The 16,667-nt window shown below is 38.4% G+C and overlaps 1 protein-coding gene across 17 annotated transcripts in view; it reads left to right on the top strand.

The window, feature by feature from the left end:
- grip1 (glutamate receptor interacting protein 1) overlaps positions 1–16,667 on the top strand; it is a 554,262-nt gene that overhangs the window by 445,618 nt on the left and 91,977 nt on the right. For 13 of the 17 annotated variants that reach the window (XM_049473333.1, XM_049473330.1, XM_049473325.1 and 10 more), the window contains exons 10-11: positions 2,278–2,424; positions 10,791–10,940. In XM_049473333.1, coding sequence (XP_049329290.1) covers positions 2,278–2,424; positions 10,791–10,940 — 297 coding nt within the window. The remainder of the gene's footprint in view (positions 1–2,277; positions 2,425–10,790; positions 10,941–16,667) is intronic. The other 4 variants (XM_049473334.1, XM_049473336.1, XM_049473337.1 and 1 more) reach the window with 1 other exon arrangement.

Below are 16,667 nucleotides of genomic sequence, written 5' to 3'. Positions count from 1 at the left end.
TCCATGTATACTAGTTATAGTACAAATCTTACTGCTTAAAACACTATACCTGCAAAAAAAACAAAACATTTTAATGGTCTCATTCCTCAATCCATCTTTTTTTTCTTCATTTATTTTAAAATGCCTAGTTGTGGTCTCTAGTATGAATAATTGCCAAATAATTTTTTTTTTTTAAGAAAAGAAAAAAGTGCTCTAGTGATCCAGTATAACGCTGCTTTAGTCCTGTAGAGGAGTGGGCAGGGAGGATTTTGCTCATAATTATCCATACATGCAAACATATCGCCTCTGATTGGCTAACAGCACCGCAACACCAGGATGCAGCGAGACATAAAACAGTTAGAAACGTTTCAAAATATTAACACTAATAACCTTTGCAGTGTCATATGTTTACAACTTTACACCATGTGTAATAAAGCCCTGCTACGTGCAGTTCAGCCTATACTGGCCTAGTCTTAGAGTCTCAGTAAAACGCGAAATCCACCGGAGATCCTATGTAAACCTATAGCTACTTACACACAGAGGTGGGTAGTTCAGGTCCAGAAAGTAAAAAAAAACAGGGTTTTGCTGGCTGGGGAGGATTTTTACTTTTAATTAATTTTAATTTTACTTTTCTTTTTTTTTTTTTTTTTTTTTACTAAAAATACACCTACCTATCTCAGTTGTACTTTGCTAATCATTTGTTCCTAGACTTACTTAATTACTGGGCAGGAACGAACTTGCCTTGTTGTTCCTAGCGCTGTTAGCTCCTATATGACGAGACGGACGCCTTTAACGTTTTTATCTGGCTTTAGATTTAAGCTTTCAGATTTTAATAATGAAATATGAATTATAAATAACGTTATAGGCAAACCGCTTAAATGCTTCTGCGCATTAAACTGACCTCATGGCAACTTTATTGCCTGCAAGTACTGAATAGTTTGGGTTGCCAGACTGTGTCAGGGATGATGCTAAGCTCAGTTTGTACCCTGTTTTTAATGTGCCTTTACTTGTATAGACATACATACGGTAACACTTTCGATGAATGTCATCTCCATAAGAATCTACATACATACTTATAGCATGTTATAGTGCACTTGTAAGGCATTATAAACATGGCTATAAATATTTATAAACATGCATAACCCATTATAGCCGTGTGTATTAAGCATTATGACTTGTGATCATAATACATTATAAGCTGTGCTTATAATATACAGTATATGTTAAAATAGTTAAAATACAGTATATCTATCATTATTAATAATCTAACTTGACAAGTCAAGTCAAGAGTCAAGAGGCTTTTATTGTCATTACATCTGAGTACAGGTACACAGTGTGATGAAATTACGTTCCTCCGGAACCATGGTGCAACATAGAACCACAAGCAATAGACAACATAAAGTGCAGGAGTGACGACAGTGCAACATAAAATTATAAAATTATAACACTAAATAACAATAAATACAAAAGACGAGACAATTTAAAGACAGTGACAGGACAGTGCAGTACCGATACGGTATAATAAGTGAATAGTGGGGATAAGGTGCAGAGATGTGTGACATACTGTGACTGTATATAGAACATATATAATCACAGCAGTGACTGAGGTAGATAGTTTATAGTTTTTAAGAGTGCAGCAAATATTGCTGAAGGGAATAAAGTCATGTCAGCCTCTGTGTGCTGACTGTGTGTGTGTGTGTGGGTGAAGTTCAGTTCTTTGTGTGTGTAAAGGGGGGGGTGTACACAAAGAAAGTATGTCACTGTACTTGGATCGCACAAAGACCTGTTATAATACATTATAACTGACTATAACTAATAACATTATATGTAAGACAAGTATAATTCATGAGCGGTTAAAATATATTGAGAGTGTTTTTTTTTAAGTTGGAAGCTTTTTCAGTCATGATGCATAATTCTGCACGCTGAGTTTCTTGGTATTGAGCTATTAATGCTGTTTATAATGTTATACAATACTTTCTAAGATAAAGAACACTCTGTACAATTTTAGAAGCAGGTGAGTTCACAGAAGTGTTCACCATCCTGGGAAGAATTCTACTTTTATTGTTAGACATATATGGCAGATATGAAAGAGCGAGTTTCAGAAACTGTTGAAATTGCCCTTTAAAGACAAAAAGCAAAATGCACAAGAACATCCGAGCAGTCGGCCGGTGATGTTCCCCCCCAGTGGTCCGTGTTTGCTGTGTTCTCTCTCAGTGTGTGTTTATGCTGTTGTACTGTTGTGCTGTTGTGTGCTGCTCGCTCGCTCACCTCCTCTCTCTCTCCTCTCCGTGTGGTCAGTCAAGGTGCAGAGGAGCAACCGGCCACTGCCCTGGGAGTCCGGCACCAACAACAACAGCAACTTCCTCCCCTACCAGCACTATAACACCTACCACCCCGACCAGTCCCGCAGCCAGGCCAAGCAGAAATCCTCTCCGAACAACCCCCGTAATGACCCTTCCCTTTCTCCTCCTTCACCCACCTCTCACCATCTTCTCTCATCTCTCATCTCTCTGCTGCCTCACGCTCGCTGCGCTTCTCCTCCCAGAGCATCTCTTTCAGATGAGTCCCCCAAAAACAAGACTCATCTGCTGTTAAAGAAATGTCAATTCCATTTGTTTTTAAAACATTTCTGCATTAAAACATTTCTGCATGAGCAGTTTGGTGTTCTAAAAAAAATCTCAGAAAATTTCAATTTTTATTTAAATCTTCTATTTATTCATTGATTTATTTGGTTTAGTGTTTTACGTACTCTGAGCTGGAGTGTAATTAAAATACAAATATCTTTAAGATCATTTGTGATTTGCTTTAAATGCAAGTTATGGCACTTTTCCAATTTATGGTATCTACATTTCTCAGCTAGACTACTTTTTTTTTTAAACAATATCTTTATTAGATTTTCAAAATGACAGAAGACATTGGAGCAGTATTTTATTAAAAAAAAAAGTTTGCAGCTTACCAACATCACACACAAAAAAGGGGGAAAAAAAAGTATAATAAGTGTACGAAATGTTCATAGTTCTCTCTTTGCAGAGTTGTTGCACTTAAGCAATGCCCAAGGGTTTTGTGGTGTTCCTCTTTAGGCTTTTTTAGTTCGCAGGCTAGCTATATCTATCATATCAAAGTACCGGTACAAGTCATTCAATTATCAGTCATCAAAGTCAGCAAGCTCCCCCTTCTCAAGAAAATTCAGGAAAACTTCCCAGATCTCGCTAACATTAACAAAGTCATCATATAGAGCAGTTTGGTGTAAAAAAAAAAAAAAAAAAAAAAGAAGAAAAACAAAATCAGAATCAGCTTGCTCACTAAATCAAATCGAATTCTGGCTCATAATTATTTCTAAATGGAAATGGTTGAGGTGGTGTCGAGGTTTTAATGCTCTAAAAAAAAAAAAGGCTGCATCACAAGGAAGCTCTTACTTGATTGCTCAGCCCATAAGAACCAGCAAAAGACTTATAAAGATTTATTATCGTATTTTTTTTATTTTTTGGACTATAATCCACACCTAAAAAAAAACTTTAATTTTCCACAAAAATCATCCGTGCTCCTTATAATCCGGTGCTCCTTATGTATAAATTCTCCCAGTCTACCAGTCTGGTATTAAGGAGCAGTATTAAGAATCCACTCCACTGAAGTATAGTCTTAAAAGGGTGAGTTTTAAGGCTTGGTGCAGCAGCATTAGCCACATTATCCGCTAACCACAGCACTAGCTTTAGCTTTCACTGTTTAGAAGTGAGTATATCACTATCACTGTAGTCTGCGTGTTTCTGAGTGTTAAAACAAGCTCTGTAGGACGAACCGGAACACTCAGGGTTCCTCAGTGTAGCGCTATCAGGCAGCATTTTCATCCCAATAGCTCTGTGGTTAGCGGCTAATGCTAATGCTGCTGCACCCAGCCTTAGTGCTGGAGAAACTTTAAAACTGAAAACTCAACCTTATACACAATATTGGAAATCTAAGCTTGCTGTAAATAAACAGAAGTGCTCTACTGATGAACAGTTTTTAGGTGAGAAATCTGTGTGGATTAATATCCAGCATTTTTCTTTTTTCTTATTTTTTAAGAATTACAGTTTTGTCCTTATTAGAAGGGAAACATGGCTACACCCTTGCTCACTTCGATGTATCGAGGCATCCTTACTAGTTTTGCTCTTAATGCACCTTAAAATCTGGTGAGTTTATGTATAAATTAGAGCAGAAAATACAAATATATTTATTCATAGTGCGCCTTATAATCTGAATTTTTTTTTTAATAAAATCCAAAAATACAAGGCAACAATTTTAGTCAAAAAGGCAGGCAAGAGAGAAAAAAAAATCCCCAGAAACACAGAGTAAAAACACTTAGTAAGACACAGGTGTGGCAATATCTTGTAAGTCGTTAAGATCCAGGTGATGTCTCACAGGTGTGTGGGAGGGGCGGAGTCAGCCTACTAGTGCTCCAGAGAGGCCGATCTTAAAGGTACAGATCGTGCAAGTGTGACCCCAAACCCATTTCTGGGTTTAATATTGATACCAAATTCAGACTTGATTCAGATAAATTTCAGTGAGCAGCTCATTTAAGATTATTTCATATTGTGATAAAAGCAAAACACATGACTGTAAATATTTTAATATTTAAATTAATATTCTGACCTAACTTAAACTTTTATTTTATTGAACTTTTTATTTAATAAATTGCATCAGAACCAGTTATATGAAACGTCAAACATTTAATTTAATTCATTTTTATTTAATGTTAAATTAAAAATAGTTAAAGAGGCAAAAATACACTTTTAAAATGAGCTAATATATACACAGCACCCAGTGTTCCTACCTTCATGCTCTTAGGATGTTCAGTATATGTCACTTAAGAACGGCATGAGTTTAAATTACAGAAAAAATGCTGTATTATTAATTTTACCTATCTTTTAAAGAGTCTGTCTCTAACACATATGTTTCTATGGGTCTTTTTGCCATTAAAAAAAAAATCTCTAGCAAACCATTTTACCATCACACTGCTCTAAATGACTTTGTTTAAATCCTGGCAATTGAATTATGCAGAAATAAATGGAATTCTCTCTCTCTTTAAACTGTAAAATTTAACATGCATGTTAAATTGTTGCACATTATTTTTAAGGATGCTCTAATAGAGAATTTCAGAGCTGATAAAAAAGTGTGTTAATTAAGTGCTTATTAAGTGTGGATTACAGTAGTAAAAGTGCGTACCACGTCTTCTTTTTCTTCTTCTGATTAGGTATAAATATGCGTTCACACCTAATATATTTTTAGCAGAATTTGAGTAAACACTATATTGCCAAAAGTATTCACTCATCTGTCTTCACATGTAAATGATACAGCTTGAGTGACATCCTGTTCTTAATCCATATGGTTTAATTTGATGTTTGTTTATCCTTTACAGCTTTAACTTAATATAGCTTTAACTCTTCTGAAAAGGCTTTAAACAAGGTTTAGGAGTGTGTTTATTGGGATTTTTTAAGCCACATTTTTTTTAAGCCACATTGCTCAAATCTCATTTTTTTTTTCCTTAGATCTTGACAGTTCACATTAGCGCATGCGTAAAAGCGAAAAGAGACATGAATTACAATTTGACAGTTCACATTCATGTCAATAGATTGGATACGTATCCGATTTAGGACCATATATGAAAGTGACTCTAATCCAGGGGTGTCCAAACTTTTTTTGTTGGGGGCCAGAAGGAGAAATATATTTGAAGTCACGGGCCACAGACTCTGTAATAAAACAAATAATGAAATATACCACTTTAAAAAATACTTTTTTTCCTGATTACTTTTATTTACACACCGTTTAACTTGACTAACTATCTTTGACAGTGTTGTGTAAACTAAGATTTTTCAAATTGATGTTTAATTTCATGATGTCTCTTAATATTAAACTCCTTAATTACGGCAACTTTTAGACTCTTTGTTCTTTAGACCGTTTTTTCTGCGCTAGAAATGCACACCCTCTCAGCTTTTAGACTTTTTGGCCCCGTTTTTCTGCGCTAGAATTGCGCACCCTCTCAGCTTTTAGACTCTTTGGCCCCGTTTTTCTGTGCTAGAAATGCGCACTCTCTCCGCTTTTAGACTCTTTGGCCCGTTTTTTTCTGTGCTAGAAATGTGCACTCTCTCCGCTTTTAGACTCTTTGCCCCGTTGTTCTGCGCTAGAAATGTGCACCCTTTCAGCTTTTAGACTCTTTGGTCCGTTTTTGGCACTAGAAATGCGCACCCTCTCAGCTTTTAGACTCTTTGGTCCGTTTTTGGCACTAGAAATGCGCACCCTCTCAGCTTTTAGACTCTTTGGCCCGTTTTTTTCTGCGCTAGATATGTGCACTCTCTCCGCTTTTAGACTCTTTGCCTCGTTTTTCTGTGCTAGAAATGTGCACCCCCTTCCTTCTTTTAGACTCTTTGCCCTGTTTTTCTGTGCTAGAAATGCGCACTCTCTCCGCTTTTAGACTCTTTGCCCCGTTTTTCTGGGCTAGAAATGCGCATCCTCTCAGCTTCTCTTTGTCCCGTTTCTGACACCTAGCGTTCAAACTTTGAATCTCACATTATAAAAACCTGCTTAACAGCAGGCCAACTTTCATTCTATAAAGGAAACGGGCCGCAAATTTGGCGCGTTCGCACAGCCATGAAAAAATCTGATCTGAGCCACATTGAGCAAAAAAATCTGATTGGGGTCACTTTAGCCTGGTAATGTGAGCATAGCCTTGCACGAGATGTTTGACAAGAAGGCTGCCTGGCTCGCAGAAGCTTATTTTTTTAATTATTATTTTGGCCAGGCAGTGTATTTATCGAGGCTAAAAGGCTTAAAGTTAGTTCTTTTTTTGTTATTTATTTTTTTTTAACGACTCCTTTGTCAGATTTCAGTGTGTCCTGATTTGTATAAGTCCTGTTGTCCTGGATAAGTTGTGTGCTGTTTGTCCTCTGGTGTGTATTTGTATTTGTGTGTGTGTGTGTGTGTGTGTGTGTGTGTGTGTGTTTTTCCATTGCTAAGGAGAAAGTAGAGCGGAACTAAACTCTTGGCTCCTACATTGTCCCTGAAATGCACTGAGGCTACTGAGCGAGCGTTTTCCGTTCTCGTTCTCTCTCTGTCTCTCTCTCTCTCTCCCTCGTTCTCTCTCGTTCTCTCTGTCTCTCTAAAATCGAGTGCTCGTCCTTTATCCTCTTCTGTCTGTGGGCGTTGCTGAGCTTTTCTCCATCCTACACCAGAAGCAAGCGCATTAAGGCAAGGTGCAGAGCGGCGATACAATGCAAGACAAGCTCGCTGCAATTGAGCCCCTCTCCGGCTACACACTGGCTTTTTGTGCCGTGATTTATGGCCGCTCTCCAAATAGAGCGCTCGGCTCAGAAACACAGGCGGCGCTCGGCTTCCCCGGAGCTGTGAGAGAGAGATACCGGACTCCGCGCGGCCCCTTTTCTGTTCTGTATGCGGTTAAGTCCTCCTGGATGCCTATTATAGCCGCACGCAGCGGGGGCTTCTGGGACGTGTAGTCAATGGTAATTGATAGCCTCAGCCTCTGGTCTCATCATGTCCTCTAATAGGATAAAAAGGTGGGACGATACCACACTATCGAGATCATCTATTTTCATAGGAGCCGTTTAGTGGCCCCTGACACTCGCCGCCTCCCCCTCCCACCTCGCCACTCATTGGCTCTCCTCCTAGATTTAGCACTCTCCCTCACCTGAAACCCTGCCCCCGGCGCGATCGTAATCGGCTCATTGCTATAAATTCCAGACGTCGTGTCTGTATCGATCGGCCGTGTGGCTCTTTCTGCATTTCAAGGGCAATCTGTGCATGTTCTTAAGTGTTCCTGAGCCTCCTCTCGTGGTCTCATTATGACAGTGGCGGATAAAAAAAAAAAAGATACCACAGCCACTTCTTCCTTCTTCATCGGCAGAGTTGCCTCCAGCTTGTGCATTGCTGTAATTTCGTCGCTGTCCAATGAAAAACAAGTGTCTTCAAAACGGTCAAGTCAAGTCAAGTAGTTTTACTCTCAATACTGCATATGTACAGGACAAACAGAGAGTTGAAATTACGTTACTCTCCTTCCCAAATTTTAAAAAGTAGAGATAATAGATATAATAAAAGAAAGAACAGGAGACACTATGTTTACAATACAGCAGGGACACAAATAGACATACATGAGACAAAAACAAGGTGCAGTAGTGGTGGGGGTAAAATAAGATATATATATATATAAAAGAGTGGGAGACACTATATGTACAATACAACAAGAACACAATAGACATAAGTAAGACAGAAGACAATAGTGCAATATTGATGGTGATTGAGATGGAATGACGGTATAAATAGAACCCGTATAAGAGTAGTGCAAATATGGTATATGGTATATAGCTTAAGGCTGGTATAGTGAATGAGTGCGTAAAGTACTTAAAGTTCACACTAAAAACAGCAACTTTATAGGAGAGAGAAAAAACCTTCTTAACGTTCAATGGAAGTCAATGTAAAAAGAGTTCATTTCAGGTCATTTTGAAGTATTTCTATTGGTCCGTTCATCAAGAAATTTTGGCACAGTGTAAGGGACAAATTATGTAGTAAACTAAAAATCGACTAAAAAAAAAATAGAAAAACTTGTTTTTCATTGAACAGCGACGATTTGCTGTAAGCTTGTTGTTTCCCACACTTTTGAAAAAACTGTTTTTTTTTTCCACTCCCATTTTCATTTGCTGCTTAAACTTCCAATTAATTTTTTTTTACCTTGCTGTGACACCTACAGTATGTATCCTGTATTCATAATGAAGCATGAGTGCCTTTTTTATATGCATTATAGTATATAATAACAGCACATAATACCTAAAAAAAAAAAAAAAAAAAGTTGTCTTGTATAATCTTGTAAAATCAAGCCACACATACTTACAAGGATTCATAAGGCATTAAAAATCCTGTGTTTATAAATGTTTACTTGTTCTCTAGTTAATAACAGATTATGGCCCCTATTTTACAACCTAGCGCAAGATGGGTTGCGATGCTCATACGATGCTATCTTATCCCCCGCCAACAGTCTTATTTTCACGACCTCCACCTGCACTGTTTAAATAGCAAAGGTGCTTGTGAATATATCTACGCTGATGGGTGTGGTGGTCTGGAAATTTGATGTGTTCAGGTTCATTTCTGGCATATTAATATCTTGACAGCACAAAACACAGGTGCTGTGCCACTGACTGATTAAAACCCTGACAACAGTCAGCAGTCAGACGTTCATTGCTATCTTGGCAACACTGGTGCATCACACACTTTTAGCGTACCCACGCTCGTTACACACACATATGGACAGACAGCAGTGCACAGACCAGAACTTTTCCATCGACAATAAACAGAATTTTTAATAAAATAAAATAGTATAACATTGCTGTTTCCGTAAATGACCAGGTCATGAGCAGGTCCGCTGCGCCGTTGAAATACCAATTCGCCAAAGTCAGAGCATACCTGGCTCTTAAAGTGAATGGCAAGAGACATGCTGATTGGTTTATTGCACATTACACCCAAAACATACTGTGATTAATCAAGAGAATTAGTACATTAGTACTTTTTGCACATTTCGAGCTGCACAAAGCATATTAAGACTTGCGTATGATAGACATGACCTAAACCACATGTGCTGCTTTAAGTGTTTGTAATTTATTATACAAGCTTATGACATTATATGTCATTATTAGGTCATTCTATATAACAAATTTATACTACATAATGCATTATACACTAATAAACGCACTCATAATGCATGCATATGAATGCAGGCTTTATAGAAAGTCTTATAACCTTTCCTTTTGTCTTGTTTATATATGTCCCCTCCTGCCCCGTTATCTATCAGCCTGTTACTCCTCCTCCTCAAGTTTGCTGTTCCTGAGCTCCCGAGTCTCCCCAGTCTTAGCCTTCCTAACTTAATGAAACCGCCTTCCTCAGACAATAAACAATTCGTCCAGAATCGAACACAGTTAATTCATTAGCGTGTGGATTAGGATGAGCTCAGCCATTACGGATGCAGGTGTATCGGCTGGGCTCATTAGCTAGCTGCTAAAACTCTAGAACTCTGGCAGCTTTGCGCAGCTTAGCGTTTGTTGGGAAAAAAATAAAAAAATAAATCAGAGCATTGCGGTGCTGTTTTTTTAGTGCGAAAAAAAAAAAGGCCAAGCGTTTCAAATAGTGCTACAAGCGTGCATAATCTGTTCCCGGTGCACGCGGCAAACGCGCCGGCCAAATGAAACGACGTATATATAATTGGCGTAGCATCACCACGTCACCATGCCAGCCCTGGATTAGATGATTTGTTTTTAATTTATTTATTTATTTTGTTTTATTTATTTATTTTTTTAAGAGGGGTGGGAGGGTTTAAAGCATTTAGCCTATGAAGTCAGCTTTAGCTTTAAAATGGGTTAGATTTTTTTTTTTTTTTTTTTTTTTTTTTTTTTTGGGAATAGCTGATGGCAGCCATAATAAGGGTTTGTAATCAGAACATATTTGAGGCCTTGGGGAGTGTTTATGATTTTGCTTTATTTATTTATTTAATTTTTATTTTTTATTTTATTTATTTATTTCATCAGATATCAGAGCTCAAAGTCATCGTTTCATGTACATATCAAACAGGAGTGGGGAAAGTGTGTCAATTAACTCTGTTTCTAAGCACGTCTACAAAGCCCTGTGAGCTGAGGTTCATTATTTTTATTATACTGCCTTCAGTCGACATGTGCTTTTTTTTTTTTTGTGGCTGTTCGCACTCTGATGAACTCTGAAAGAACTCTGTGTCTCTGTCTCTCTGTCTTTTTCTCTCTCTCTCTCTCTCTCTCTTTCTCTCTCAGCTCTGGGTTCGTCCTTCTCGCCCACCTCCATGAGTGCCTACAGCCTGAGCTCCCTCAACATGAGCACACTGCCCCGTAACATGTATCCCACAAGCCCTCGTGGCACTATGATGAGGAGGAAGCTGAAGAAGAAGGACTACAAAAGCTCCTGTAGGTGTTCCTTCTTTTCTTTCTTTCTTCCTGGACTTGATTCAGATGTGTGGTGAACTGTGTTTGCTTTGTTTGTCTCGCTGCATTAGGGTGACGCCACATTATCACTTTTTTATCACGTGTTTTGCGTAATTGGCACACTAACACTTACTACTTTAGCTAGCTAAAGAGAGCTAACTAACGTTATCAGGGATATAACTAAGGTTAACGGAGAGCTAGCTAACATTAGCAGCGAGTTAGCTAACATGTTAACATTAGCAGCAAGCTGGCTAACATACTACTTTAGCTACTGGTACTACTGTACCATACTACAGATCGGGACTTAAACCCAATACCTCCAAACTGGGAGGCACCGTGCTGAGGTTTTGCCCAGCACACTGTGTGCTTTTGCACACCTCAGGCAACTTTGTTTGTGGCGTGCTTGCAGAAATGGCTTCTTTCGCATCACTCTCCCATTCTCCCACTCTCCCATCTCCTTGTGCAAAGTGCGCTGTATTGTTGACCGATGCACAGTGACACCATCTGCAGCCAGATGATGCTGCAGCTCTTTGGAGGTGGTCTGTGGATTGTCCTTGACTGTTCTCACCATTCTTCTTCTCTGCCTTTCTGATATTTTTCTTGGCCTGCCACTTCTGGGCTTAACAAGAACTGTCCCTGTGGTCTTCCATTTATCTACTATGTTCCTCACAGTGGAAACTGACAGGTTAAATCTCTGAGACAACTTTTTGTCTCCTTCCCCTGAACAACTATGTTGAACAATCTTTGTTTTTGGATGTTTTGAGAGTTGTTTTGATGAGCCCATGATGCCACTCTTCAGAGGAGATTCTAATAGGAGAACAACTTGCAATTAGTCACCTTAAATACCTTTTCTCATGATTGGATACACCTGGCTATGAAGTTCAAAGCTCAATGAGGTTACCAAACCAATGTTGTGCTTCAGTAAGTCAGTAAAATGTAGTTAGGAGTATTCAAATCAATAAAATGATAAGGATGCCCATACTTTTGCACCGGTCAAATTTTGTTTTAATGCATATTGCACATTTTCTGTTAGTACAGTAAACCTCATTTCAATCCTGAAATATTACTGTGTCCATCAGTTATTAGATATATCAAACTGAAATGGCTGCTGCAAACACTCAAATATTTAGAACTAAAAATGATTAAGATTAATAGGGGTGCCCAAACTTTTTCATATGACTGTATTAAAGATTGTATTAAAGGCCAGACTTAGGGCATCCCTGCTATATCGCCTATGGCTTGTTTCTTGAGAGAATTCTTCCTCCAGAACAGTGTAATTAAAACAGGCTTTCACACTGTTCAGCTTTAAATTGAGTAGAGAACAACGTACTGCACTGACTGACTCAGCGAAGTGCACTTCACTGATTTTGAGCTGCAGCTTAATGAATGTTTCGATATAATTTTCGCTGGGCTACTGCGCTGTAAGCCATAGCTCTGGAGCTCATAGTTACCATAGCTCACAGCCCTCTGCCCAATTCCTGCTTCATCCATTTTTAAGACTTTTCCATTTTTCAGAACGGCTGAGGTAAACAAAAATTGCTGTTTGCTATTGATTTCCTTTGGCCCTCCTCTAATGTATCAGGGCCAGGGCGCTGGCATTAGCAGCCGGCTTGTCACCAATGACTTCTAATGCTGCTTTTGGGGGTTTTATCGGTTTTCTCGATGCCGCGTGCTGCGTGTTAAACAAGAGGGAAGCTGGCTTTTGAGCCTGTGTTTAATTAGGGAGATTAAAATGCCTAAATCCTTAAATATGTCTAATTATATTTGGATGTTTTTTTTAAAAGTTGTATTTTTTATTCTGAAGTGAAGTTACATTAATTAGCAACAGGGAGCCAGATTCATTATAAGCAGGTTATGACATGCAAAATGTTCAGCACAGTCCTGTTTACTGGGGTCTAATGGAAGTGAAATAATCAGAGCAACAGATACAGTTTTGTACAGCAAGAAAAGATAAAAACAAAAACATGATAAACGACAAATATTAACTTTCATCCACTTTAAAAACTGATTGTAAGATGTAAAAAACTAAAAAAAAAAGCATCAACTTACAGAATACAGGGGACAATCCCAGTACTTCACAAAAAACGCATAGTTGCCCTGAGTTTAAGACTATTTTTGAAGCATAATTGTAATTAGAATATTATAGAAGACCAATTGGTACTTTTGGCAGTGTGGGCAGTGTGCCAAATCCTGCTGGAAAATGAAATCCACATCTCCATAAAAATTATCAGCAAAGGGAAGCATGAAGTGTTTGGCTCTCCAAACCAGCACTGATCATCAGTAAATTTTACATTTAATTTGTAAATCAAGAGACCAGAGTCTGGAGGAAGAGTGGAGAGACACACAGTCCAAACTGCTTGAGGTCTAGTGTAAAGTGTCAATCACACAATCAGTGATGGTTTGGAGAGACTGGTGTTGATCCACTGTGTTTTATTAACTCCAAAGTCTTAAAATCTTACAGCCCTTCATGCTTCCCTTTGCTGACAACTTTTATGGAGATACAGAAAATTTCATTTTCCAGCAGGACTTGGCACACTGCCCACACATTGCCAAAAGTACCAATTGGTCTTCTTATAATATTCGAATTTTCTGAGACACTGATTTTTGGATTTTTTTCTGATTGGCTGTAAGCCATAATCAACAATCAACAATAAAAGAAATAAACACTTAAAATAGATCACTCTGTGTTTAATACATCTATATAATATACGAGTTTCACATTTAGAACTGAATTACTGAAATAAAGTTACTTTTTAATGATATTCTCATATGCACTTGTAAAAGCATGTACAATACAGTTTTACACTTTCAAAGATCAGCAAATGTTTAATTATTATTATTGTTAATAATTTTCTCGAAGACAAGTATGTTTTATGAGGTTTTAATTTTTTTATTTTTTGGTCATTCATGCAGCCTTTTAAAATACTTTTTTGTTGTTGTTGTTTTTTAATCTTGTCTTAAGTATCATTCTAATATCAACATAAATGTAATATTCAAAATAAGGCACGAAATAAGTCACAGGAAATGATTGTCCGCTGATGTCTATAGATACAGTGATGATAAATCGTATATGATAAATAGATAATGTAATTATCATGACAGACGTAATAGTTAAATTTACTTCAGATTTTTTCACCAATTCGAAGGTTCATTGGGCTCACACTACTCTATACTCGAAACAGTTTTTTTTATTCTTTTCTTTTCTTTTTTTCTGTGGCATCGCTTCATGAATCTTGGGTAGTGCATTTTTTATTTTTAACTGTGTGAAGTCATATTTTTGCATATATTTTTTGGACAGGGTAGAGAGAGAGGAAAATAGAGAGAGAGAGCTGTAAAAAAATTGGAGCAGATTTAGTATTCCGCTCTCAGCGCTCATATCCCGTGCTGTGGAGCGAGCGGGGAAAATTACACCTCTGGCTACCCCATAATTAGATCCTGTAAGATATTTCACGTTGTAGAGCTGAGCTGCCTGCCTGGCACGACTCGCCACCTCTGCAGCAGATAATTACCCCAGCCACACCACCACCGTGTCTGTCGCGGGGCTTTCTTATCACCGGAGCCCGCAGACCTCCCCAATAAACAAACGCCGGGGGGGGCAGCAAACAGCTAATCGCCGGCGCTAATCGCTGCCCCTGCTGGACGCAGCGTGCCGTCAGGATTCTGTTCCTCGTTTGTTTATTTTTCAGCCCTGTTTTCCTTCATTAAGGCTGGCTGCGGGTCAGGCCTCGCCTCGCCTCGCCAGGCGGGTGGACGGCGGTTAAGATGGCAGCGTTTGTGGCGAGGCTCGCAGTGATTGAGCGCTAATTTGAGGCAGCCGTTGGAGGGATCGGCCTGCCGCTGGTCTCCGAGCACCTCATTAATTGTTGTTTCCAGATGCGGGTTGGAATGGAGTTGCTTATGTCAGCGCTTGAATAAATTGCCAGTTAGTCCAATAACGATGCATCAGCCTATAGCCTGTAGAATACAGTGAATACAGGGTTTCTGCAGCCTTCGGTTGGATGTGGAGATTAATAGAGAATAGTATTGTTTATATTACAGCTGGGTGATATGGTAAAAATATAAAATATAATCAAGACAAAGATGAATGATCACAAGCCATCAAACCAAACTGAACTGCTTGAATTTTTGCACCAGGAGTAAAGGCATAAAGTTATCCAAAAGCAGTGTGTAAGACTGGTGGAGGAGAACATGATGCCAAGGTGCGTGAAAAAAAAATGGGATTAAAAACCAGGGTTATTCCACCAAATATTGATTTTTTCTGAACTCTAAAATTGTATTAATATAAAGAAATAAATGTTGTCTACCCAAAAACTGATCTGCACTGAATAGTGAGGTTCTGATATTGGAAACTTTTGCGTTCAGTCTCCTGTTTACAGTTACTCTACGTGGTGTTTTCACTTTTCTGCTTTGCATGTTGCCCAGAAAACAAAAAGACTGTTGTGCTTTGCAACAACATAGATGACCAAACGTAATACTAAACTAAATAGACATTTTTTTTAATCTGTAAACAATATATATTCCCTTATAGCACAGCTCTAGAAGGCATATCCTGCAGGTTAGTGCACCATCCCTTTAGCTTCTATGGGAAATAGCAAAAAAAAAAAAAAAGACTTTTGCCATGTCAGTGTAATATGCCATATATAATATGATGTAGATGTGTCTGCTGGAATTTTTTTTTATGATGTATTCCTGGTAACATTGAGTAATATCAAATTTCCACACTGCTAAACTGAATGTTCCACAATTAAATCTCACTCTAACACTGATAATTAACTTCACCTTGCCTCAGGCAAACTGTCAAGTGTTTCCTACTCACAAGATAACACCTCACAATGTATACAGGTGTGAACATTTCCATGCCATAGCCATAATGTAAAGATAATAAGGAATATTATATGCTGTTGTAAATGGAGAAAATTAAACTGTTAAATTATATGACTAATAAGCGACAAGGCAGATCTTTGAAGGCCAAAGTAAAGAATAAAACACGCTGCCATACACCTCAAAAACACTATTTCTGTACAGCCCAGCAACACGATTCAGTTCATACATGTTTCTGACGCTTCACAACACCTATACAAGGCTGTGAAGAGATGAATTTAGCAGCCTGACCTTGGAGAGTTCACTGTAATGCCAAGCTCAGACTACACAACATTTTTATCCCTCACAATGTTCACTTATGTCAGATTAAACAGTTATCTTCGTTTTGCGTCGTTCTCGGGGGACTGGCAACACTACACGTTAGTCACCGACCAATCATCGTCTGCGTCCTCGCGTGAGTTCGTAGGTCATCGCGGGGGAGAAGCATAGAATCTGAGAATCATGGCTACAGAAGCACTGTGCGTGATGGTAGTGCTTTTGTGCTGAAGAAACTAAAAAAAGGGGGAAAAGCGACTGTGGGCTTGTTTTTTTGGAGGACACAAATGAACATTACATGTTTTTTGTACTCCAGAGAGAACTTAAGGTATGGTAAAGGTGTAGCTACTTAGGTTTCAGTGTCTGTAAACAGAATATCTCATGGATGAATTATTAGATTATTTTTCTGTTTCTCTGGTCCAGCAAAGTTCAGGAGCACTGTGCCGCTTTCTTTTCCCGTGTTTACATCTGTGCTAGTTTTTCTGTCGGACACTTCGGTGGCCAGTGTTGTGCATGAACGAGTTCAAAAGAACTGCTTAGTATAAATGGTCTAATTCATTATGATTAACCAGT

The sequence above is a fragment of the Astyanax mexicanus genome, chromosome 2, assembly GCF_023375975.1.
Source record: "Astyanax mexicanus isolate ESR-SI-001 chromosome 2, AstMex3_surface, whole genome shotgun sequence".
Classification (NCBI taxonomy): domain Eukaryota; kingdom Metazoa; phylum Chordata; class Actinopteri; order Characiformes; family Acestrorhamphidae; genus Astyanax; species Astyanax mexicanus.
The sequence above is the reverse complement of the archived record's forward strand: the minus strand, read 5'-3'. Positions and strand labels throughout refer to the sequence as shown.